Consider the following 27,261-nt stretch of genomic DNA (forward strand, 5'->3'; position numbering starts at 1 on the left):
TTGGATATTAGGAACAATTTCTTTACTGAAAGAGTGGTCAGGCATTGGAACAGGCTGCCCAGAGGGGTGGTGGAGTCATCATCCCTGGAGGTATTTAAAAGACGTGTAGATGTGGCACTTCAGGGCATGGTTTAGGAGACATGGTAGTGTTGGGTTGATGGCTGGACTTGATCCTAGAGGTCTTTTCCAACCTTAATGATTCTATGATTCTATGGAGAAAGCTAAATTTGGTGCCATGCTTATCCATACTGTCTGAAGCAGACGCTAGAGTGAAGACCCCTGCCAGCTGCATCTGGGATTCCTCCAGGAGAGTATATGTTGCTCTTTCCTGAAGGAGAGGCTGCGTGCTTGGGGACAAACTAGCCAATATGCATATGGGTCAGCAGGAGCACAGGCTGCAAACCACCATGCAGGGCCGCTCCCCAGGTAGCGCAGTTTAGCTTAGCTCCAGAGTCTGGAACTGAACCACCCTTACCCTGATTTACTCATGTAAAGAGGGGCTTCTCCAGCCAGGAAGGTCCTACATACCGTGTAGAGTAACAGTAACAATGCATGTTGAACCAACTACCTCTATCAGTGAAAGTGCTGAGGAGTGACTACAGAACCTGGAGAAAAAGAACAAACACTTGGTGCTAATGGAGAGGCATAAAGAAACATCAAGCTCTTACCCGTACAAAGCTAGCTGGAAACCAGCCTTCGCTGTCCAGAATCCTCCCCCACCACCACTCCTTGTTGGTAGCATCCATTACTTCAATGACATCGCCGGCCTTGAATCCCAGCTCTTGGTCGTCCATCGTGACATGATCCCAGAGGGCTTCTGCATACACCACACTGCCATCGCTGATGAGCTGTGGACAGAGCAAGTCAAACTGTCAGCTCCCACCAAGGAAGCAGTGCAGTCTGCCAACACGGCTGCAGCTTTGGCACCATTGCTGCTGAGCCAAACAAGCGTTGATGACTGTTTACTCCCCATGAGCAATGTGAAAAAGAGTTAGTGCTAGTCTGGCAATTGCTTTGACTAACCTTGCTCTCAACAGCATTTATTCGGAATCACCTGGACACATAAAAGAATATAAATTTGATGCTCTGGAATTTCTCACTGGTGACTTTGCCTCCGCCAGCAAACAAGACTCAGTGGTACATTGTTGGTGGAGGATGCTCTTGTGCTGCCAGTGAAGCCCTGCTTGGGAAAGCCCCGAAATAAAACCTTGAGCATCAACATTTAGAAACGTACTTCAGTGCAGAAAGTATTCTGAGGTGTCAGAGCTAGTCTAGGATGGATAGAGCCTTAAGTCTTTAAGGTGGTTAAACTTAGCACTTAAGCTGCTTAAAATAAGTCTTCTGAAGAATTTACGTAATTCTGCTGAGGGACGACAGTTATTTACTACCTGTCCCATAGAGGGCCTACTCTCAGGAAAAAAAAGGGGCACCAGCAATTAAAAAAACAAAACAAAACAAAACAAAACCCAAAATAACCATCCCACATGTTTAGAGGCTTGAAATGGGGGCTGTTGAACACAGTGATGATTGTGTCTTTACATGCCTAATGCCATTCCCAACCATTCACGCTTTAGCTGTGGTGTAACTAACACTTGGGACCTGTTGCAGCAGTGAATGCGTAGCCTGGTCCTGCTGGCCACTACATCAGTAGTACCTGCCCGATGCCCACATGTTTATCACGTCACAGGCTCCTTTGAATTTCAACAACTACAGAGTTAGATGCACAGGCTTCTCGGAGCCTGAGCATGACTGGGACTCTCTGAACACCAAGGATTTCCCCAAGAAGGCAGAGCATATACTGGAGTCCTGCTAAAAGGGACTTATTCAGCCATTCTGGAGTGGCAGCAAAGGTCTATTTTTCTCCAGGAAAATGGTGCAACGGTAAATTCTGGGAAGACAATGGAAAGAGTGGTCTGTGAGGCACAAGGGAGAAAGAGAACCTGTAGAAAACCCACTATGCATGGTGTATCTCAAAGCACTGCAGCAGTATCACCACAGGTACATAATGCACGTGTCATCCATGCTGGGCACCTTAGGTTGTTTGGTCACATGGTCATCTGTGGCTCTGGGTTACTACTTTTGCCCCTACCCCAAGAATAAAGATGCACATTGTAAAAGAATGTCAGGAAAATCATGCGTACAGTAAATCAGGAGACACTTAACGAGGCATTTGAACGAAAATTCAAATAAAATCTGCCTTTGGATAGCAAATGCCCCTTCACTGAACCAGAAACAGCTTAATGCAATATTTCCATTCTGACAAAAATAACAGGATGATGGGGAAGGAAAGGATGAGAGGTTCCCACTTATCTGCATAGCCACTGTGTCGGCACGCCCCTCAGCTGCCCTCCACTGCACCAACACAGGGCTCGGTGCATCCTTGCTGCAGGTTTCTGCTCTTCACAGAGGTGAGTGGTCACCACAGAGAGGCCCAGGAGGCAGGGAATGAACATAAGGGACATGCTGCTGTCATACAGCCAGCCAGTGGCATGACGGGAGAGTGATCCAAGAGTCTTAAATGGTGTCTCACTAGTCTAAGCATCTATGGCAAGGACAGGCTTTGATCACAAGGCAAGTAGAGAAGTAGTATCATTAGTCTCAGAAAACCAAACATCAAGAGATAATGATGAACGCACCACACAGCAGAGGCAGCTACGCCCAGTCAAATGGCAGGCATTTGTCCAAAAGAGCTGTGAAGGGAAAGGATATTTGGGCTTCACAAGCAGTGTGTACAGCCTATGTGTGATGCTTTTTATGTGTAGCTTACTTAACAGGCGTATTGCGTATAGTTTGATGAGCTTGAAGTATACTCAGCATTATGAATAAAGCCTTTATTCATATTTTTGAAACACTTGTAGGTCTTGTCAGGCTTCTAGAAACTTAGATGTTTTAGCTTTCTAACAGAAAGTAGTGGTAACTAGAGTAGGGAAGAGAGTGGATGCAAAAGTGTATATTTTTCCAAAATCGGCTAGCAGACTTCAGTTACAGAACAACAGCTGGGCTGTGGATGATGGTGGATCATCAGAAAATAACTCTGCTGCTGCTTTGAGCAATCCACCTCTGCACAACCCATCCATTTGCTTTAGCAGTCCAGCGTCAGTGGCTAGTGACTGTGTGGACCACAAACTGAGCCCAGCAGCTCCCTTCTGCAGGAAGAGAAGAGCAGTAACAGGGTGATGGGGTGGCTGGAGCTGAGTGTCTGGCCACCCCTATACAGATGAGCTGGTTAATGCTGATCTCACGCAGACTGTTGGGGAGTCACCTGCACCTAGGTAAGCCCTACCACCAGGTCATGCCGAAGCTGCTGCCATACCACACTGACTTATGTACCCCTGTGGGTAAGGGCTGGCTGTTGCTCAGGAAACTGGCATCTGCTAATAAATCTTTGGAAAGAGTGGCATTCAGCGGGCTTTTCAACATGCCAGTTGTAACCAGCACTTAAAGAACATGGCTATTTCTGAGATAAAGTAACTTTGCTCTGTGTTTAAATATGCCCCTCTGAATCAGTGCTCCGAGTATGATGTGGCAGCGGTGCACGTGCCACGACTGTGGCCACAGAGAGATTAAATGGACTTCCTCTCTAGCATTTTGATGATCACATAAGCAAGACACTGATGATGTGAAGGCATTAATACGTTACACTACCAAGCTGTCAAATCTCAGTGTCTTGATGAGAAGACGAGAGACCAAGTGTGACCTAGCATTAACAGCATGTTAGGGTTGATACACCCAGCTCATAAGGGACAGAGCCACATGGTTCTCAGTGTCACCAAAAGCCATGTGACTGACTAGTGAATCCTCAGCTGGTATTTTAATCCATCCACTAATATTAATATCTTACATTTTCTCTATTCAACCACAGCCATACTGTGAATATGATTTGCCAAATACAGAAAGTCACAACTGACCCATCACCATCCCGGCCAAATAGGCACAAGCAAGCACACAAGCCACTACCACAGACAGTTCTTGATCAAAGGTATGACCAAAAAGACACCCAAAATACAGGCCAAGATTTGATTAACTACACCAAGCAACATGTTTGTAGGGAGGAATGATAAATATAAATAAAGCAAAAAATGAAAAGAAATTTTTATATACGCTTTGGGTTGCCTGAATTAGTTTAGCACAGCTGCACTTGAAACACCTCCATGACTGCAGGCTGACAGGCTCTGCCCGGTCTCCTCCCTGCGCCATGCTTGTATACTGGCGGGGTGGGGGGTGGGCAGGGGAGAAGACACAAACACTGAGCAGTGTTTAATGATCACCATGCTCAGGGCTCATTTTCCTGTTAGCCCTCAGTCTATACCAGTCTGTACCTTACACTATTTTTTTCAACTGTATCCAGTCCAATTCCTAGGCTGATACAGAAATACCAGATATACCCAGTGTAAGAGTCCCTTTCCCAGAGCGAATACGAAAGGGTAGCTCTGAGCCAGGACTGACATTTCCATGGCACAGAAGCACCTCCAGTACTTCATGTCATGGCAGCAAGCAAAGCTGCTCCAGCTGGGGCAGAGCACGCTGCAGCGTCCTCTCCAAGGAACATCCTGTTACTGGAGAAAAAAGGGTTAGGACTTTTACTCCCTATCCCAGGAATGATAAAACACACCAGCAGATAAAAGGGTTTTCTGCAAAATGTGTTAGAGCATGGCACAATCAACCAGCTATATTGTGAGAGCTGCTTATCTTCCAGAGAAGCATGTATTAAAGGGAATGCTCACCATTTCCAAGCATGGCAGCTCCTAGGCTCAAAAGGCTCATCTTACTACTGGGTTTGATCTTTGTGATTAAAGCAAGGTTTGAAAAACAGCTATTAATTTCTTTATGAAACAACATTTACGTGCTGGTGTTGTAATATCAAAAACAATACAGTACATGTTCTCAGGCGGCCCCAAACCAGTCTCTAGAAGAGAAACATTAGAAGACAGAGAATGCAAACCCAGCCACCCTACAGCTGCTCTAGCTACTGCTGCTGGCAGCCGTGAAAACAAAATTTGGCTATTTTCCTTTGTTTATAACAATACTTAAGTTTGTAGACAGCAGTGTTTGCAACCCAAAGGCAGTACTAACACGGATGCTTTGAAACTGAAAATTGACTGCAGCTCTAATATTACATTGGCATTTCTGTGCAGCTGCAGCTGCTCTCCCTACGGCCCATGCAGCTACAGCCTCATTGCTCATTTACAAACACGGCAGATGCTAAGGAAAGGTGCCGGTAAAGCAGTGCTTGTGCAGGTTGCTCAGCGTATCACAGAAAGATGGAGGGGGGATGATTGCTGCATTACTCCTCCAAGCAATGCCTATGCACAGGCTGCCAAAGAGGAGACACAGACAGGGCTATTTGTACATAGCTGCCCCAAAGGAAGTCCATTACACGTGGGCAAACAGATCTGGTGTGCCAAGGCCGCATCTATGGGCTTGTTTGCATTCCAGCTACTCAGTCCCTGTTTGTCTCAGTCTGGACACCTTGACAGAATTATCTTTTAAGTCCTGGTCTTTTTCTGACAGGAGCTCCAGGCAATATTAACAGAGGTAAAAGATCTCAACAACTTAGAGAAGGAGGGATGAAGACTCCTTTAAGAAATTTTTACCTTTGAACTACTCAGTTATAATTGAATAAAATTTTAATAGCTTGCTCTTGATAATGCCAAGTACACTGGATTATAAAGAGCTAAAAAATGGACCCAAGAGCATCAGAAGACACCGGCAACAAGGCAGTTCAGGGAGAAGGTGGCAATAAAGCAGAATTTACTTTTCAGCTCTGTGACCCCTAAACCAGACACTTTCCATAAAGAGCACCTGAACCCAAGCCCTTCCTCATTGCTGTGAAGCTGTGACGCCTGTGTTCGTTGCTCGGCCCCTCCAGAACTTGTGCAGACTGAAGCTGAACTGGGTCAGCACATCAAACATTTAAACCCTGCGGCAGTCCTGACCCCAGAGGCAAAGCCTCCTTCCAGCTCCAGTTCCTTCAGCTGTCACTTTGCTTCCAGAGCTTCTCTTCTGCCTTCTCTCATGCGAAGCACAGCAGAGGAGTTAAAGAAAAATTTTACTTCCATTCTTGCCCCAAAGGTAGTGCTTCATCCACACAAATACTTATTTTTTCTGAATGTGGGTAGAAGCTAGCTAGCCTCTCCCTTGAACTGAACCCACTGGATAGTTTTCAAATCATCCTGACAGCTTGCTCTTGCTGCCTCTCAAAACTTTTAGTTTCATTGTTTAATGATGGACAATGGAGATGAAATTTATCTCATAAAGGTTCTGTCATCTGAACAGCAGACATTTAGTCTGAACAAGTTATCTTGATAGTCTTTACTGAGCATCTCCCCTTTGTGGAGAGAGACAGGCACCCCAGGGAAGGGTTCATCTTAGGCATCTATCTTAGCATGATGAATTAACCAAGCCCCTGGAGGTCTTGTCTGCCTTTGCTGCCAGGGAGGAATTTAGGCTAGCTAAGACTTGCTTCCTGGCTGCAGGGTGCCAGAACAACTGACACAACTCCACAGCCACAGGAAACACTTCATTGCTTCTTGCTGCTCCTCTGTCTATATTTTTCAGGATAACACAAGCCCTCCTTGCCACAGCATTACACCAGACACGTGTCCCCACATGGGCAGTGGGTGCATTTATTGCTCAGAAGCACAGACCTGCACACCATGCCCCCAGCATTTGTTGCCTTTTTGCCTACTGTGTCAGCTGCATATTTTTTCAGCACAGATTTTAGAGCACTGATTAAGGATAGTGGAGGACTCTCAGGCATTTACCAAACTCTGCAGATCTCCATTCAAAATATTTTAATTTGACAGTGATTCTCCTTAACAAATCTGAGATGTCAGTCAGCCAAGATCTTAATCCAGTTAAGTGTGCTACACTGATATTCTATAGTGCTGCTTTTTTAATCAGTGCCTGTAGTCAAACTCCTCATGTGACATCTAGTACAGCTGCCTCCATTTACCAAACATTCAAAATTTGTCATCACATTTATTTGGTAAGAACTATTTTCCACAAAACCATTCTGACTGGCATTAATTATATTATTCTCTTTTATTTATATCGTCTGAGTCCTGATTGCCTCTCAGAAGTGATTTAAACAGATGGAAAGAAGAGGAGGGTCCCCCCGCAGCAGGCAAGGAGAAGCTTTGAAAGCTCCCTTTATCAAGTGCCACAGGAGGAGGGGAGCGACTCTTGTAGAAAGTGGAGGAGGCAGAGCTGTGCTCCATGTTATTTCTACCTGCATATGAAGAGTAGAGCATGGGAAAGCATGCCAGGTGCATGTCCATCTGAGTCCAGTCAAATGTGATTTTTCAAACACCAGAGTGATGAAAGATCTCAGTTCCTCACCTAAGATATGGGACCTGATTATTATATTGCAAAACAAATCAACTGGAATTGCTTTAGACCATTTTACTTTACGCTGAAATAGGCCAGGAAAAATCTTAGGAAAGAGTGGGGCTACTAGCCTGTAGCTGAGGAGGACACCTACTCATCTAGATCCTATCAATGCCCTCAGTACCCCAACCATCCCTGTATATCAAGGGAGTCTACTAATTTTGGGAGCTAACATCCTTAGGCTTTGGCATAAGGAAATAGGAGCAAAACCCTTCTCAAACCTGTTAGCACTCTGCAAAAGGTTGTCTTTGTATCACATTTTATACCTAAATGTTGCAGTTGCTGGTAGTGATTACAGTAAGTAAAACCGTAAAACAGCTTCCATTGTAACCTTTCATGCAAGTTTCCAGAGGATCCTTATTTAAACTGAAGTCTGTAAGACATTTATTTTCTGGTGTAAATAAAATATATTTTCAAACTCTTTCCAAACAAGCAGTTACAATGCTGACAGCGAGACAAAATGGCAAATTAAATTCTATGCTGACAAATGTAACTCAGGCAATATCCAACACAAATGACTGACTAAATGAGCTGCTCCTCAGGAATGTCTCTGCAGACAGATTTAAGAAAACATCGGCCTGCTCCATGAGGGAGCCGTTCTCCATGAGAACTAGACAAGGCACAAAGGCACAAATTGAAGGTGGGAAGAGTTTCTAGGCTAGTACGAGCTAAATAGACCTTGAAGCTGCAACAGAGATTATTCGTAACGTAAGGCTGATATATCCCCAGTGAAATTGCCAGGCAAGAAATTTAGTACAAAAGCAGGACTTTTTCCCCATGGTGCATAATTAAGCTGCACCACAAGATGCCACAGAGCCAAACACAGATGATTTAAAAAACGGTTATGCAAATGTATGTCTTTCAAGGCCATTTAAACACATCATATCTGGATACCACCCATCAGGGATCTTAAACGCACCTGGAAAGGCACACAAGGGAAAGAGCCAGGCCATACTTGCATCTCTTCCTGAGCAGTTACCCCAAGTCACAGCCAGAAGTGACTGGCTGGCCCTACAGAGTTGGTCTTAGGACACTAGGTAAAAACCAGAAATGTTGACTATTCGTATTACTCACAAATACCTCCAGAAAGTAGTGAGCCCTGAAAATGTTAACTTGACAGGGACAGATATATTCCCTGAGGTACTGCAACACTCTTGTTCAGGTGGAAAATTAGCAATTGCCAACACAGTAATTACAAGGACATTAGGATGTCCTCTGGGGTAGGGCTGTCATTCTCCTGGCTGGGACTTCTCAGGCAGAGGTACATGCAGCACTTCCACACAGCTTTGACATAACATCCCGCACACTGTTTATCCTACCCATGCAACACTCACCAGGTGCATGGAGGAAGGTCAGTCCACACACCTGGGGTAGTCATTTGTCCCTACCACATGGATGTCCAACTCCTGGGCTTCCCCCCCACCCCCACCCCGCCCCGCCCAGAGAAGGGCAGATGGAAGTGTACCCAGGGAAACTTGGGCTGCTCAGACAACACACTCAGGGAGGAGTCCCTCAGTGCAGGTTACAGGAGTGGGTATGTACTGCATCCTCATTCAAAGTGTTCAGAAAGGCCTTTAAAATTAAGAGCTCAAAGGACCTCAAAACCTTTTTAAGCACTCAAAGCCAGAGAACTTAAGTCATTACAAAGCTATAAATCAGCTTAAACAGCTTAAACTCAACTAAGGCCTTAAAGTGTTTTAAGCATTTTAAACCCATCTAAAGCCTTAAAGTGGCTTAAGGAGCTTGAAATACTCTAAGGCTTAAAAGTAGCTTAAGCATCTTTAACTTTTGGCTAACCTACTCCTCATACCCCTCCCAATTGTGTGGCACCTGTCCCTCCAGGTTAAGGTAGGATCCACAGTCCCATTTACCCCAAACAGCTCAGATTTCTGACAGACTACCTCTTTTTACCCCTCTTTCCAGCTATTCTGGGGTGCTTTGGGGAACGCTGAGCTCCTCTCTCCTGGCTCAGCACAGGCCCCACATCCTGCGGCCGACAGCTCTGACTGCAGCAGCTGGAGGTGGGTGCACACAACTACTCAGGGGTTTGTAACAGGATTTACTGGGCAGGGGCGTAACAGCATCTGGAACTCAGCCACACACTCTTCTCCTATTTTCTTTGGTTTCAAAGACTGGGAAAGGAGTGAGACCTGGGGTTGAACTCTCAGGTTTGAACAAGACTTTGACCTAGGGCTCACACATCTACAAAGTTTCTAGTTTCTGGTTCCAGTTTGGCTGTAGATGAAAATCATGCCAGACTGACTGACTCCCCTTTCCATCTCACCACAGTTTTGAAGTCTACATTTACTGCAGAATATGAAGCATACCTGGTTAACGCAATTTTTACACTTTCTGATGTCCTGATTTTAATTGTACAACCTGGGAATGGAAATAACCCATGATGTTTCTGTTTGGTTGTTCTCACACTTAAGAGCAAGTGGTGTTGCATCTTTTTTACACTACGATTTCTCAAGTACCCAAATAGAAATTTTCTTTAGAAAATTTTACTTGATGTTACATTAACACATTTTTGTCACTGATGCTACAAACTTTGCCTATTCTCTTCTTGCTGCTGTCTGCAGCATTACCCTTGCTCTGTGCACCCCAGCACATCCCCCTGAGACATTTCCCATCCTTTCCCCTCTCTGCAGGACAGCTCCGAACCCCATTGCCTCTCTCATGACTTAATTTGAGATTTTTCCTTTCTATCTACTTTTTTGCTTCCTCTTTCACAATTATTTCTTTGGACAAATGAGGAATATACTCTACAGATTCCCCAGGACAACATAGCCAAACCAGTTCAGCTGGAGCTCATCTGACATAGGGATTTATTGAGGGTAAATGTTGCATCCTGGCTCTTTGCAGAAAAAAAGGAAAGGGAACCATGCAGTTCCCAGAGGTCTCTGCCCACTGATGGCTATCCCTATTCCCTTCCTCCAAAGGATACAGCAAGTTACAGAATCAGTTATAGCTTGAAGGCAAATTAATCTAAATTTGTTTTACAAATAAGGCTAAAGAAAACATTTTAATGCAGATACAAACTGTGTTGCTAGCAAACTGCTCTGAATCATGAAAAGGTCAGCATCTCTTTGGGCTCACAGTGGGCAGTAAGCCAGAAACACAGCACATGGCTTTTTCATGTGTGTGCATAATTTAATTTTAATGGAACACACTGCAAAGAACATGCTGAAATTATTTTTATTGCTCATATCTCCTGTGAAAACATCCCTTACATTAATAGCACTGTGCCAAAGTCTGTACAACACTGGTAGGTGCTGGCGGACATGCTGGCCAACAAAGATTGTTTAGAAATCTCCATGATGTAGCTCTCAAAGATGGTCGTCTTACCTCTTCACCTTCTCCTGAGAGAGAAACCCTGCAGGTTTTTGGTGACCAAAAACTTACCATTTCAGCCCTGCCTCCCCCCCCTTCTGGTGATCACTTTGCCAATGCATAAACACTTAGATACTTTCTTCACTGAACTAAGAATTACTGTCTGTTCTTTTCTTTGAAAACAGGGCAGAGGAAAATCTGAATATCAGATAGAAAAAAGGAAAAGAACAAAAAATCTTGATAATGCCTCACTGTGAGGCAAATGAGGCTGCCTAGCCTTTGTTTTTGGTTAGTACCTGTAAATATAAAAATGAGTTATTTCTTTTGTAGTCCCTACAGAAGATTCTTCAAGCTATGTATAATCAAAAAAAAAAAAAAAACCCCAACCAAAAAAACCCCCAAAAATCCCACTAACATTTTCATATTGTAGGTGTCCTGTGCCAGGTAAAGGTTGAGTCAAGAAGCAGCAGGTTCCTGGGATCTTCCAAGAACCCTGTACTATTATGCTTCTGAGTATATCTGCTTTATTTATTTGTCTCAAGTCCACATCATCTGGATGAAGAGACCTAATAGCCTAAACAAAGCAAAAGCTTCAAACCAGAACCACATTCTGGTTTCCAGGATCACATTGCAAACAGGCCCTTTAACTACGGGAGAGTGAAGCACCTGCTATTCCTCCTGCAGAACACTGCTTCTTTAGTCCAGTCTCCTGTTCCCTACAGGTTCTCAGGTTTTTCAGTATGACAAAGTAGTTTTGCAAAAGCAGCTCAATGCAGAGCAGATTCTGGTAAATCAGGCAGCAATGGGATACCGAAGTCCCTGGCTCTCCTCTCACGGTCTCTAGTGTAAATCTTCTCACTACATAATTAGATAGTGCCTAGTATAACAAGTCCTGACTCCTGGGCACTACAGGTGTGAATCGGGATACTGAAAACAGTAAGTCATGACTCCTTAGCAGCCTGTCTTGTCTTAATCTCCTGCTGGAACCATTTCATTTGGTGAGGTGAGGAAAGCTGTATTAGGCTGCTGCTGAGAGATCCTGGTGTAGCTCTTTAGATTCACATGTGATACCTAAATACAGTGTTTGTATTTCCATACAAATTTACCACAACCTGCAGACACTCAACATGCCAAGGCTGGACAAGATCACAATTCAAAACAATCACAATCAAACTCAGCTGTACTATGCTGTTCTGAGCCACATTACCACCAAGGTTATAGACACTGGGCCTATAAATAACATTCACGTACTGTCCCTGCACAGTGGTCACTACAAACCAGCACAGCTTAGTAGAAGACAACATACCAATTCCATTCGTGTGTGAATATCCTAAATGGATGCAACACCAAACAAGCACAAGATTTTTAAGTGTGGATGCTATGATGGTTTGCTGCATGCCCTGTGTCACCTTGGCTTTACCCAGCAGCCTGCTCTGGATAGGGGCTACAGCAGGAAGGAGGAGGGGGGTGAAGGCAGCCCCTGTTCCCCCAGCTGGTGGAGGATCTACTTGCTCTGCCACCAAGGGACAGCAGAGATTCAGGTGCCCAATGTGAAACTGGTGCTCTCTGGAGGCGATCTCTGGAGGGAAAAGCATGCTGGAAGGGACAACGCTAGGGTCTCCCTCCCTGGAGGGAAAATGGGAAGACATGGGGCCTCAGTGCTGCAGCAGCATGCATGGGACCAGAATCCTGCACCAGGCCCTTGTTCCAGATCAGATCAGTTGGTCAACTGCAAGGGAGAGCAACGTCCCCCATTTCCCTCTCTATGGTCCTTCACACCTGACTGACTCCTCTGCTGAAAGGTTAAACAACATCCTCTGGGTGACTTGGGCAGACATTTTTCTTTTAGGATTACCGGTTTAGCTGAGCTATCATTCTCATCAGTTACAAATGCAGAAGGCTTTCACGTGTGCAGCAGGATAGAAAACGCCATTGTGGGCCTCCAGCAGGTCCATGCTACCACTTCGAGTCCCAGTTCCACCACTGCTGAATGCAGACACAGAGTGGGTGCACTACATGTGACAACCACAGTCACACCTGGAGTAATCCCAGCCAAAGAACAGATACAAAGATTCAGATAAGACGTAATTTTATTCCAGAGTTTCCAGCACATTCTGTAGTTAACAAGCCCAGTGACATGGCATAAATAACAAGTACTCCCTCTCTTAAAATCTTTCTTTAACCTGTGTAATGGGACTTCTTTTGTTGTTTTTTTTTTTCTTTAAATCAAAACACTGGAAGCATTAATTAAAAGTAATTGTTGATGCTATCATCCTAAATACTTACTGTGTTTCTTATCTGGCCAGTTCATGCCTTAGATTCCAAGAATAAATCACAAAGACAGCAGATATCACATATCGCCACAGAAATGAGTTTAGCCTGGGAGAACAAATTAAGAAAAGATACAATCTAAAGCCTAGATCTCCCTTTGGAAATGATGTTTTGGTCTCAGTCCTGTTCATAGATGCTCTTTGCATTTGCAAGGCTCAAAGTAAAGCAGTAGCAGAGCAAAGCTCTTGCCTGTTAAAAGTTCTGGTGAACTTGCCCCATGCAGGGCTCGGGGAAGCAGTACCATGCCCCATCCCTGCACGCTGCTTTGCCACGCAGTGGGAGTGCACCAGCACCGCAGCACCAGCATGGGGAAAAGCGTGGAGGCACAGCTCTTACTGTGCACCCTGGGGAGGACAGGGTTTCATGCAGCAGCCACAAAAGTGCCCAGCTGACATGACCTGGTCTGCTGCAGGAGCAGAGAGCACAGTGGGCACCAGGCACCCCAAGTGCTTTGCAGAGGGGCAGTGACTGTATGACTCCCCTTTTCCTGGCTGTGCTGCTCCCTCCCTGGGGCTATGGCCCAAATGTCACAGCAGAGCCTGACTTTCAGATGACTGCAGAGAAGGCAATCACTGCCTTTCTGCACAACACCCCTCTCTTGTGTCAAATAAGTGCACTGAGAACAAAGAAAAAAAAACAACATAGTTCACAGAAATACCAAATGCTTCTCCTTCCCCACTGTTGTATCACCAACTACAGCTCCTGCACAAGATTCAGGGATCCTTCACCAGCTTTATTTTTCCTGGGCTTTATTGGCTGTTGCAGCTTCCTCAGCCAAGATCTGAGGCAGCCCTGAATGAGTCACAACTAATATCAGACTGATTAATGCTTATATGTCAACCACAGGTTCCAGCTAAATGTATGCAGCTGTAGGTGAAGTTGAGGAACGAGAAAAACACTGGGTTCCTCATAACAAAACTCAACACAGATACTTCAGGATTAGTCAGGTACCACACACCTAGACAAGCACTAGAAAGAGAAAGTTAAAATTCACCGAACATTAACTATTAGGAGGAAAAGTGGCCCCAGGCTCTTAGCAAGCAGCGTTAACACCTGCAGCAGGCAGGGTTATAACACATATCTCCAATGAGTACTCTGTAATCTTGCAATTTGTCTTATAAGAATTTTTAAACGCAAGAAGAGTTCTACTTTTTTTTTGCTCCCAACTATTCTTGTACTAATAATCTGGTGAAATTGCAGGGGTAACGCAAATTGCCCCATATAGGGAAGAGGAAGGAAATTCACCAGGGATTGCATTACCTTTTTATATAATGTACTTCTCCTCCAGGTTATCCCTCACTGTCCTGGACTCCCCATAGTCTTTGAATAAAACAGTTCTTTGCTTTACTTCTCTCGCAGCAGGCAGATCTCCTCCCACTGGGGAAGTCTCAGGTCCTCTGTGTCAACAACTGCAATGTTTCCCAGAGAGGAGAGCTGCCGGCAGGAAGCAATGTGGTAGCTCTGTACCTCAGAGATATTAACTGCTCAAACCCATATTATTCCTGAGACTTACATTTTCTCTCTAGTATCAGCAGCAAGCATTTTGGAGCACTGGATCAGCTGTTAGCAAGACACTCCTCCATCTCCCATTACATGCACTGGCTGCTTCTGCACTTTTCAGCTTTAATGTGTCAAAGAAGCAAAGGCAAACGGCTCTGGCTCCCACAGACACAGCCGCTGTAGCTAGGCAGCGCAAAGGGAACTTCCTGGAGATAAGGATACCACACCAGAGATGGTGTAGATGTCGTAAAAGTGGGCCAGAGAGAGAAGGGAAGGAGGAGGTTGCAGTGTTGTGGGAGGACCTGCCTGCTCACAGCAGGGCTGTGCCTGCCCTGGGAGCCTGCCATCATCAGCTTTGGTATTCGATTCCTTCCAAACCCATCAGAGCCCTTTAGCAAGTGGAAGGAATAGGGTGTCCCCAAACTGAGCAAGGAGCAGCTAGCAGAGGGTGAATTACTTCCTCACCACAAGTCCAGCTCCGCTACCTAATCAATTTTGTGGGACACTAAATAAAAACGTTCCTGGACAACTTTCCTGAAGCACCTTCCTCAGCAGAGTGTAACAGGAAGCTAGAGTCTCCAGTTCAGTGACAAAAGCCACCCAAGGAGCATTTCAGTCACATGGCACCAAGCTAAACAAAAGCACGAGTCACTTTGTGGATCTAGAATCAGTCTTGGCTGGCAGACATTTGTGTTCAGCTTACCAACTGCCCCCACGGCTTCTATGTGTTGAGCCAAACATTTGGATTATGAATGGAGTTGACCTACCAGATACTCTCCACAGCTACATGTGTACATGCAGGCCCTGTGAATAACCTCAGTTCTCATCTAACATCAGATGTGTTTTGCACTATCTCAAGATACAGAGCAGGCGAGACAGCAATAACTGACAGTTCAAACACGTTGCAGGGGCTGCCATGATGCTGAGGCCTATTACTGATCCCACTGCTGTTGAGAGCAAAACATGCACTAGATGAGGGGTGAGAGCTTCTGAACGCTCAAGCACTGTCAGAGGCTGCTCAAACCTTGTGCATGATCTGCCCTCACAAGAACCTGCCAAAAGCTTTCTATCACTGACACCTACGACCCCAAAGTCACACTTTGGTGCTCACCTGTCATTTGAAGACTGGGATATGCTTTCACATCTTTCATTTGTCCTTTCCAATAAACAATCTTTTTTCCACCTTACACCATAAAGTTCTGTTTCCTGCTGTAATTGAGACCACAGGAAAAGTTTAGAGAGGAGAGAAAACAGATTTGTTTGAAAGCCAGTGTTGTGTGCTCAGGTTTGATTCTGGGGGTTTTTTTTTTGTGTGTGGTTTTTGGTTTTTAAATGGTAGCTTCCGAAAACAACATATACTGGGTGGTTTCAGTGGCTGCTTATCACAATATCTAGCTAATAGAGTTAATAGCCTAGTTCGACACTTTTAATAATTCAAAACTGTTCATCTACATAAGAGATTCCCAAAGAAGCGCAGATAGCTGGGGCCTGCTACTGCCCCACACCCAGCACTGCAGGAGACTCTCCTCTCTTAGGGAAAAGGTTGCTCCCTACTCACATGTAACAGAAAGGAACTCAGCAAGTACAAATATAATTTCTTTGCGTGCTAAAGCGATGTGGTTTTGTACAACAATAAAGTATTACACACAATCACATTAATAACTAGTACAGAATACATCAGTCATGATGACAGAGACAACATCACCATCTGGCCTTTCTCAACATCAGATCAGACTCCAGCAGCCATAAACATTCAGGTCTGAAAGGACTGCAGTAACTGCAACCATTAGTACCAGCAAACGCACTGCCCTCATGAAAGCTGTACTTAAATTGCAGGTTACCTAACACACAAAAGGAAGGATCCTGATGAATTTTAAGGGCTTGGATATTTTGCACAGTCTCCAGCACAAATGCAAACAGTGTCGTTAAGAACAGTGCACTTTGGCTTCCTTTCCAGTCTGTCTTCTTTCAGAAATTGGTCTCCTTCAATGCCATCAAGTAGAGGGTTGCTCCATTGAGGTGCCAATGCCCAGGTCTGGAAGTGCTGTGATGTACAGGGCTGCTGATAAAACATCATTGAGGTGAACAGGCCTGGAATGAGCATGCTACTTTGCTGCCCTTCCTTCCTAAAAGGTCTACAAGAGTGCTCCTTGAGGCGCTTCCCTGCTGTGCATGGCTACTGCTAGCTAGCGAGAAGCACATGGCCTGCAAGCAGCGTCCTGTGCTGTGGTTCTGCCAGCCATTTTAATACACATAGATAAGCACAAAGATACAATAAAGGAAACAGGATAAAAGCCAACAAAACACTCCTTCCACAGTGCCGCAGCGTTTATTCAGCCCAAATTCCTTATGCACTCTATTGATCGATCACTTTGGTTAATTGGGCATTACTCATGCCACCACCCAGCACAGTATTCACAATGGCAGAGTGAAGAAGGCATTAAAGGGTTCAGCTTTTTACAGCAGGTGTTTACATGTAGCAGGTCCTTGTGTAAGGGCTTGTTATAGGATGACTGTCCCTCTGCAAACAAAGCAGCAGCACTTTGGGCTTCTCCAGGGCTGAGAAGTGCTATGCACAGGCACAGTATTGTCATCATTAGGAGTCGAGGCTGATTAGTGCCACGGAGAGTGGTTACTATTAAGCAGGTTGGCTCTGTTACCTCTTTCCCATTCTCTGGTTTAAAGGTGATCCAAACCACAAGGCACAGGTGATGACGAGAGGAGAGTGAGGGGAGCAGGGTGGGGAAGGAGGTGATGATTAAAAAACAAAGGAGGGATACTCTGAGACACACAGTTACCGTAACAGCAGACAAGCAGACCAGAGGCAGACAACGACAAGCTGACCTGCTGATTTGTTGCCCAGTCCTGGAAACCCTCACGTACCACACCACTACCAGCAGTCCTCCTTCAGTGAAATGCCAAAAGAAACATCAGTACCACGTTGACGATGATGAGGAAGAGCAGAATGACAAAGACCACTACCCGCTGGGTCTCTGGGTTCATGTTGCAGCGGAGGAAAGTGTGAAGCGCACTCCATTTGTGCCGGCTTCGGTCGGGGACCTTTGCCATGGCTTCAGCCCCCGGAGGAATTGAAAAAAAAGAAAAAAAGCCAAAAAACCCACACAAAACAAAACAGCAAGCTTCTTAAGTGACCGCTGTACAGCCCACAGCAGGGGCACAGATGGGGGCAGAGGGTTGTGAACAAAAGCTGTTTTGCAGCTCTCAAAAGCAGAAGTCTAAATGGTTTGACACAGCCATTGCTGGTCCCGCACAGCATGTGTGCCAAAACGCCCCCTCCCCACCCCCTTATCTCAGGGGGATGCTTATCAGCACATCCGTGGGTTTCCACATCTTCCTTGCTGAAGGAACTGTCGCCATCGCTTTAGCAGAAGGAAGACATTGAATGCCTTCTTGCAGAAAGCCCGAGCGTGCCGGAGCACTGCAATCCGGGCGGTGATACTGGCTTTCCAGAGAGCGGCTCAGCTATTTGCTGGGTGCCGTCTCCAGGATACATGCAGGCCATAGCAACGCGGCAAGCGCCAGCCCGTCGAGGCGGTGTGCAGGGGAGGCTTTTAAGGAGGGTCAGGAGTGGATTAGGCGGCTGCTTTTTAAAATCCTTCCGCCCACACTAAGAGCATGCCAGCAATAGAGACAAGTCCTGCCAGAAGGCAAATCCCACTGCTCCGGGTGGGGCTGGGGAAGGCTGGCTGTGCAACAGTGCAATGGCACGGCAAGGGCGTGCACGGCTTCCCACACACCTGAGCGTGCAACAGGCTGTGGGATATTTGCGAGGAGGATGGGGGGAGATGCAGCCCTCTGACCGGGGGTCCAGGAGAACTGACTCTCGTTGGACTCTGCCATCCACTTCCTGGCAGGATCCTGGAGCCAGAATGTCTGAAGGACTTAGCTACCTCTGCCAATGCCTCCATGGGACTGAGGCACTGAAAATCCAAATCTCTGCAACCAGAAAACCCCTGGTTAGCTCTGCAGGGCCCTGAACATACTTTTTTGAACTTAACCTTTTGCTGCTGTGCTGTGGAGTTCACAAAGGATCAAGCTGCCTGGGGCACACACAGGTGCCCCAGCCTAAGCACAGCCCTCACCAATGTCTGATCAAAATCAGGATGAAAAGGCATTCCTCCTTGGAGGAATGGTTCTTGGAGAGCACCCATCACAGACAGAGTCTTCAATTACAGTTGCAGCCCTTTTCTTTCCTCTAGCCAGCGAAGTGGAGCCCACCTTTTACTCAATAGCTGGCAGTAATAACACTCCCCAGGAAAGGAAGAAGAGGACCTTCATTGACAGGAGGTAATTCTACATCTTCCAGTGCTCATCCCCCACACGCCCCCTTGTGAAAGTGAGGAATAGGAATCCAGCCCCTGGAGCTAGGGCTAGATGATACAGTAGCTAGTGCGTGGAGCTGGGTGCAAAGAGGATGACTCTGCACTTTACCCAGTAGTTTCAAACACTGAAAAAAAAAAATCCCCAGAACCAACATGTGTGTGTATACACACACACACAGAGGAACCAGAAGTCATGGCTCCGCCCTTAAACATACTAACTGCTGAACACCTGTGGTAGCATCCATCTCTGGGAAGGGCAATGAGGGAGCAGCCACACGATGTGGGCATGAAGAGAACACACTCAGCTGTTCTCACAATTGAAAGAATGCATGTAGAAAAAGCTGACTTTTTTCAGGTGTTCACACATCAATGCACATAATGTTTCTTGAAGACCTGTACGTATAGCTCCTCTATGTATCCTGGAACACAGCAGGTAAGAGATTTAAAAGGGAAATGGTTTAAGAGTTATGGTCTGGCTGGGCACTTGTCTTTCATTTGTTTTTTTCCCCAAACTGTACTAACCTCAGCAGGGGTTATATAGAAAGTGCTAAGCAGTCAAACAAGTTCCACTCTCTCCTTATGCTTCCATAACATTTAAGATACGTCTTTTTTAGGCATTATAAAATCAAGCCTAGAATTATTTCAGTTTGCTCGTTTCTGAACTTAAAGATTCTGCAAATCTCCTTTTCTCTAGCCTAAATATAGAATGGGGGGAATAACGCATAGGATGAGGGCTTGTGCTCTCAGTGCAGCTTCAAGACCTGATAAGCAGCACTTCACATACGGAGCAAATTACTGGGATCCATAGGCTGCCCAGGCTCCCAGGTGTTTTTGAGTTTTTCGCCTGCATTCACTTAGTGGCTTTGAAAAACCAATTCTCTGCGCCATATGCACCACAGTGTAATACCTAGATCCCTAAACTTGCAGAGTTCAATTTAATGAAAGTTCTTCAAGTCCACAGTTGACTCTCATCATTGTTCAGCTCCTGGGCATTCTACAAATCTTGTCTGGTTTTGAAGGCTTTTCATGAACTGATTGAGTTTGGGCATAAGCCACCAAACAGGGAAAGGTGCAGATCTTCAGGAGACGCTAATCATGGTGAATGGGAAGCACGATAACACATGCTTCTTTGAAACCTGCACAACAACTACCATCTTCTCTAGTCACTTAGTTACACTGGTAAGAAATAAACTCCAGTGACCCACCAAGACACACACTAGTGAGTCAAGCTGGCAGAGGTATACTGTTGGTGCCACAGGATGCTGGGCAATTTCTAAAATCCATGATGATGTAATTCTCCAGTAATCTCCTGAAATCTTTGCCACTCATGAACATGCTAGAGTATTTGAAGATGAAAGCACAGAAAGTTTGACTGAATATCTATAAAGACATCTTAAACAGAAAAGTAGTTTACTACTTGGACACTGCTCTGAGACCGCCTGGAAGGAGAAGTTGGAGGGAAGCTGATATCAAGATGAAAATGCAGAAAAATAGATGCAAAATGGTAATGGAGGGTGTGTTTTCACCTAACCTTGTTGGAGCTGCCTCTAAGAAACATCCTAAGCCACAGCTATGTTCCTTTGCTTTTCTGATGTACAGAGCTAAGTTCCCTCCTACACTACGTTGCCTGGGCACATATAACATGTTTACTCTGTGTACTTCTTGGAGCATTACACAATTAATGTTAAGTTGCCGTCACCCTTCTGATCCCACAGTGAATAAGCAAGCATGAGTAGAAACTGGTGTCAAGAAGGACGAAAACTGCAGAGCGACTTCTAGCTGTGAGCTGGCTTTTGTTGTCACCACCATGCAGTGAATCCCCTCAACACAGTCCTTCGCAGAGGCTGTACATGGAGGAGTTACTTCCATAGTACTTCAAAGTGTTTGTACTGGCGGGGTCGGGGTCAGGGAGGCTCTCCAGCTCCTGTGCACGCCCCTAAACACCATGTGGCATTCTTCCGTGACAGAACTAAAGCCTCATTCTTATTTCTCACTGATCAGACATGCTTTTGTGGTAGGTGATATCAGCGAGAGAAAAAAATCATTGCAGGTTTTATCTTGCTTGTAGTAGAGTGGGATTTAGTTTGTATAACTATCACTGAGGGAGCATATTTCAAGTAAGTGTTGCACAATCTTCATTGGAATCTAATTTGCAATTGTAATAATTTACTTCCAATTCTTCCTCTAAGAGCCATCCTCAGCCAGGACTGCACCAAGGGAATAATGCTGCCACTCAAACAGTGCAAGTGGTGAGCACAGAGCAGCCTCAAAGGCCTGATGGCACACAAAGCCACGCTGCAGTCACAGAAGTTGTTCAGTGACCAAGCCTTCAGATAGTAACTTATTCAAGAATCTCCAGTCTAATATTGGATAAAGCAGAAAGACAGCCCTTCACATTTAATCAAAATTATATTAATTATTGTCCAGGCCTTACTCGTCATCTTGCTTGTATGTCTTCAAAAGCTTAGGCCCCATTTGCTGCACAGTTTTAGGTGTCAGTTTTAGGAGTCTAGGAGCGTGCAAACCCCCTTGTCTGGCAAACAGAGAGCATTTCGATATTGTCGCAGCTGAACTGGGAACTGAAAGGCACATGTACATAAACATGAAAAATTAATAACTGTAATCAGCAACACAGGTGCTTCGGTAGAATGGGCAAATAAATAACCTGAGGAGACAAGCAGTGAAGTTATTCCCAGTGCACCGGGAAAGCAAAGAGCACGTGCCCCAGATTGAGGTCCCCAAGGGCAGCCGCGCAGAGGGGACCAGCCCTGCCATCAGCACCTTTCCTCTCTCTCAAGAAAGCGTACTGTGAAAACAGGGCTTTGAGCAGTACACTAGATACCATGCTAAAGCACATTTCCAGGACTTCCTATACTTAGCACAAACAGGGACGTGCTTGCTACAAGTACAAGACAGACAACGCAATTCAACTCTTCTTAAAGCCAAAGACACATTAGTATTGTAGGGACAAATAAACCGTGCTCTAAAAATCACAAGAGGAAAAAAGACGACTCTTATGGGGTCATTTATCAATACCCTCTCTCCTATGAGGTGAAAAATTTGTCAAGTAACAAAGACAAGAGAAGTGCTAGAACTGAGCCTGGCTTAGGCCCATCTGATACACAGACACATACTTTTTGCCCCAGCTGCACCTCCTCATTCTCTGCGCAGAGCACGGGCAAACCAGGCAGTCAGCTCCGTGGTGTGTTTGCCTGCTCTGTCCAACAGAGCTTTCACACCATGCAAACACAGCACTGAGTACACAAATACTAACTTCTCTACAAGTTTTCCTAAGATGTTCCTAAATAGGCTATTTTCTGAGGTAGCATTACTCTCTCATTTTACAGCAATGAAGCCACAAACATGAACTTCCCTGTCCCTCTGGTTGGCATCACTGGCTGTTTGGATGCTGTGTATACAGAACTGCAGGGGAAGAGAACATGTTCAGCACACGCAGAAACCTTCAACAGTCAAAGTAACAAATTTCACCTGGATCCACATGACTGGGGTTTTCCCCCCTTTAACCTTTCTTTGACATAAAAATCACCAAATTATTAGTGCCCTTTTCATAGAAGAGCTTCTTGGGGAAGACGTTTCTATTAATTTTTATTTTTTTTAATTGGGTGATGAAAATAGTTCCCCCTAATTACACTGGGGTGATCAAACCATTTCAAATGCAGCTTTCAAAAAAGAATCCAGGCCCTGAGTGGACATTCAATGGACACATTTCTACTCAGTTTTCAGTTTAGCAACATTAAACAAGGACTGAGAATGAAAATGTGAAAGGGGCAAGCAGTGCTACCGGCAAATCAGTCTATGAAAACCAAGTGTCCTTAACACCCAAATTTGCCACTATCACACTTTGCTCAGCATCCAAACTAAGCAACTATCAACCCTATCACACATTAACCCTCAGTTACAACTGCAGCTAACACCTCCCAAAAGGATGTCATTCACTATCGAGCTACGGCCAGAAAACATCAGAGCAAGCACAGATTCTTGAACTGCGTATGATGATATATTTCTAAAATGGAAAACAGTCTGTCAAAGGCCCACAATTTGCTCTGAATTTTACAGTGTGTAACACTGTGTTACTAGAGCACAGTTACTCCCACAGCATGTTTTTCTAGCTAGTACTGCACAGTTTAAGCCCACACAACTTTTACAGCCAGTACTTCCCTGGACGATTTACTCATGTAATACTGCCAAAACATTACAAGTTGTTCTCTTGCTCGAGTACTAAGATTCACAAGATAATTATCAATGGAAATAAAACTGGCCTGACAGTTTCTTTGTGTAGTGCATAGATGAAGGCATGGCCATATTGGTACACTGCAAGAAAAGCAGCCATTTAGATGGGCTGCCCCTGACAACAATTAAAAAAAAATTTAAAAATCTGCTTAGCAACCAGTTGTCTGCTTTCAGACTCTACTAAAGCTAGAAAATCTTCCAAGTTCTCCTGAAGCAAGTTTCATTTTCAAGAGCAGCACAATAACTGTTAACATGTTTGAAGCATCTGGGAATTACTGTGATGGCCTAGAGCTCCAGTGTCAGAGGAACTGTGTTGCTGCCGTGAGCCACGTACCAGCACAACACATCCCACGCACTTCTGTGAGCTGAGGCAAGGGAGCTTCCAGCATCACATACTGAAGATGACACATTTCCAGCATGGGTTGGGCTAGTGCTGGGCATGCATTTGGGTTTGACTGAAGGTGGAAAATACTCTCTCAATACTGAATGACAGATGACAGACAAGAGATACAGACAGGAATGACCTGGGAAATAAAACAAAGCATGTTACGATAGATGTGGTGGAGCAAGGAACAGAGAGAAGAAAAGACAGGCTGGTGCAGTCCATGCAATAGCCTAGGAAAATCTTTTTAGTTCAAGATTGGACACAGGCAGAACAAAGGATGCTGTAGTAATGATACTCTGAAATAAAGACAGCTGAATGGGATATACAGTAACACAGACAGAGAGGAAAGGAAATGCTGCATCTTGGATATCTGGCAAGATTAACAGTTTCAATGCAGTAGCTAGAAACAGGTCAGAATAAAAGATGACCCTTTTGTTACAGAGCTGAGGAATAGACAGGGTGGCAACAACATCCTTAGTGACCAAGGTTGGAGGTGTTCAGAAGGTCCTCAAAATTATTTTAATGCCTTTTTTTTTTTTGCTATCCTGTTTTTGAGCTGAAAATTTACAGCCATGGATAACACAGAAAGATAAGGAATGGTCTTTGGGCACCATGTGGGCTGGAACAGAGAAATAAGGGAGAAACAGAGGCAGAGAAATACTCTGAGAAAAGTCAGGGCAAGGTGAGAGGGAACAGGCATGGGTAGAGTTGTAGGACCTGAACCAGGTGAGGTCAGAGGAAGCTGCAATGAAGCCAGTAAAAATAGATAAGTGGGTGAGAAGGGGATGAATAACAGTGCAATGTGAGTGACAAGATGAATGTGGTGACTAACATGGGGTAGAGGAAGATGCATAATGTACGGAGTCATAAAAAACCCTAAAAGATGATCCTTGTAAGAGTTTTTAAGAGAGGTGGCTGGAACAGGGGCAGCCTTTATTTTTTAGTTGTTTCTAGACCATAAGACTCCTTTCTTTCTGACTATACAGGAGTTTTCAAGAAAGCCATGTAGTTTTGGGCTGTCTAGCATATTCTACTGAGCTCACACATTACAAAATACGACTACAGGGTTCCTTTAGCTGTCATCTTTGAAGAAATGCATTTGGTTGCAGAGCAGTGTTATGACACTTCTCTGACTGTTCAGCCTCCTCACCTCTTACAGAATATACCTGTCTTGTGGATGTAGAAAACAGGAAAACCGCTTAAAAATAACAGCTCTGTAAAGTTCTTCCAAGCTGGCATGTAATAATGTTAATTTGAGCATCCTCCTTCATTGTCTTCTGATGCAATTAAATGAGCCATAGGGGAGGGCTGGGAAGAACAAGAATTTCCATGAAGTATGAGAATGAGAAAAGCTATGAGAGGGTAAAAGACATACATAAGATGTGTATAAGAAACAGGCTAGACATTTTTATGTCCAATACAACAGAAAAGCAGGGTAGAAATTTTACACAGTCAAGCTGCCTTCTGAGTCTACTTTTTCCTAATACCTCTGCTTTAGCCAGCAGGCTGGAAAAAATGCAGCAGAACAACACACCCTAAAGAATAAATCCAATGGAATGTTCTTCAAGAGCCTGCCCCATCGACCAAGAAATTGGTAACAATCTAAGATATAACTCAGAAGCAAACTTGGTAAGTGGCTGTGAAGATGATCAGCAAGGCAAGAATGGGAAATTGATAGCCCCACAGTAAACGAATAAAGCATTCATTAGTCCTTTATGAACAGCAGAATGTGAGAAAACAGGACATTCAGTCCATATTAAACAGCTCAAGCAGTCTGCTTTCTTTTCACAAAACCCGTTGACAAAAAGACTTGCCAGCGGCAAGTCAGTGAAATAGCCAGAAGCAGGATCCTCTGGAAAGATTATAGATAAACCCAGCTAGAAGTAGGATAGGAAAAAATATCCCCCATCAATACCTTTCTGGGTCACTTCTCCCTACAACTGCACCTGCCCCTCAACCCAAAACTTCAGGGAAGAAGCTGAACTTGTTGTTTAACTGCTGTAAAGCAGCACAGCTCTACTCCTGTCCTCTGAGGCCCAGATCACACTCCACAACTGCATGCAAATCTGCCTGAGAAGTATGTGCCACGTGGAAGTGTGCCAGTCAGTCCCACACTGCTAGGGACAAAGGCCATTCTGTTCACCTCTCCTATGGAGTGTGCATATGTTCGTGTGTGGGAGTAATGGGGTTAATGCAAGTAACATTTCCTCATTTTGCTGCAAGGAACAGGCTTACGACTGACCTGCACTGGAACAGTGGCTCTCCCAGGGCGTGCTGAGGGCATAGAGCAAGGGCTGGCCTCAAATGCCCCACAGGGAGGGGGAGTCTCCACGAGCCTCAGGAAAAAGTGGGGTTGGCACTTCAGCAGCTGGGTTGTTCTTGCTGATCTATCTTCCTTCTACAACTCCCACAGTTTTGCTGCCTTTATCAGAGTGATAATACAAAACTGCAAGAAAAATGCCAATGACTTCAGTGCATTAAAGGGTGGCTGAACTTGCTGCTAACTCTGCCCCCAGTTTACTGAGTGTGGGACAAGGGTCCCGGGTCACAGGAAAGGGCTGAAACTGACAGGGAAGATCTTCTGAGGGATTAATAGTGCTCCCTGAAGGGCCAGAAGAGTCAGGAGGGATTTTATTTTTTCACTGCAGTGTTCATATGTCTTCTGGGGATTAGGAAAAAAAGAAAACTTTGCAGAGAGGAGCTGCTCTAAATCAGGATTTGGAGGAGAATGAACGAATCCAAGAAATGTTCTGATATCAAAACCATGCTAAGGGGAACCTGAGGCACAAGTGTGGTACAAAATCAGATATATTTATTCCTCCGTCTCTATGCAAACACTTAAACCTGGAATAACCTCAGCCCTAACCTTTACCCAGCATTCTTACTCTATCACATTCCTTCTTTATCCCCTTCTCTCAGCAAATCTGTGTACTCCAATATCCACTTTGTTATTGTGGTGTTATCCATCACAGGTGTTTCTTGAATTAGCGAAATGGGGCATGGACATCCCAAAAACTATTTTTAAAATAAAGACATTGGCAGAGTAAATTCTTACATCAAAATTCTGCCAAACAGATGTGTCTTTGCACACCTTCAGGATACCACTTCAAGCAGGAATAACTACAGTTTAATTTATGCTACACTTCTGAAGTCACATATTAGAAGAAGTGCAAATATGACAGTGCTTCTAATGCTCTTCCTCCCACAGAGCAGCAGTGGAGAGTTGGGTAGCAAACTAACGATCCCTGAAAGTCAAAGAGCTCCTGAGGATAGCTAGTGAGATACATCAAGGACAGGAGTGAGTTCCTTCTTTGTATCAGACATAGGGCAGGTTTGAAAGCAAGGCTCCCACTTTACACGAGTGGTGAAATCACTCGTCTTCACCCGCTTACAGGTTATCCTTGGCTGTCATTGCACAGGGTCTGATTGAACATGTGCACTCCACAATCATGTCCTACAAGCAACACCCTTCAAAGGATGGCAGATTAGAAAGCCTGTGATTAGGTGCCTGTGAGAGCCCTCAGCAGATAGGGACCAGCAGGACCTCAGAGGATTAGCACCTGCCTGCCACACTAACTCAAGTGCGGCAGAGCAAGGATTTGAATATCTCAGTGGTGCCATGGTAGATAGCCCTCATGGGCTAGAAGTGGCAGGCAGGAAGCCAAGACCTTCTGCAAATGTAACCCTTAGCTCCAGAGGATACAACGCCACTGGCATGGCTTAGAAGAG

At 45.0% G+C, this 27,261-nt stretch overlaps 1 protein-coding gene across 3 annotated transcripts in view; it reads right to left on the reverse strand.

Annotated features, from left to right (window-relative positions):
- Positions 1-27,261, reverse strand: part of ARHGEF4 (Rho guanine nucleotide exchange factor 4) — a 122,773-nt gene that overhangs the window by 12,925 nt on the left and 82,587 nt on the right. For 2 of the 3 annotated variants that reach the window (XM_064457274.1, XM_064457273.1), the window contains one exon: positions 669-848. In XM_064457274.1, coding sequence (XP_064313344.1) covers positions 669-848 — 180 coding nt within the window. Of the gene's footprint in view, positions 1-668; positions 849-17,397; positions 17,445-27,261 lie in introns of those variants that run through there. The other variant, XM_064457275.1, reaches the window with a different exon arrangement.

Source organism: Phalacrocorax carbo, chromosome 7, assembly GCF_963921805.1.
Source record: "Phalacrocorax carbo chromosome 7, bPhaCar2.1, whole genome shotgun sequence".
In the NCBI taxonomy this organism is placed as follows: Eukaryota; Metazoa; Chordata; class Aves; order Suliformes; family Phalacrocoracidae; genus Phalacrocorax; species Phalacrocorax carbo.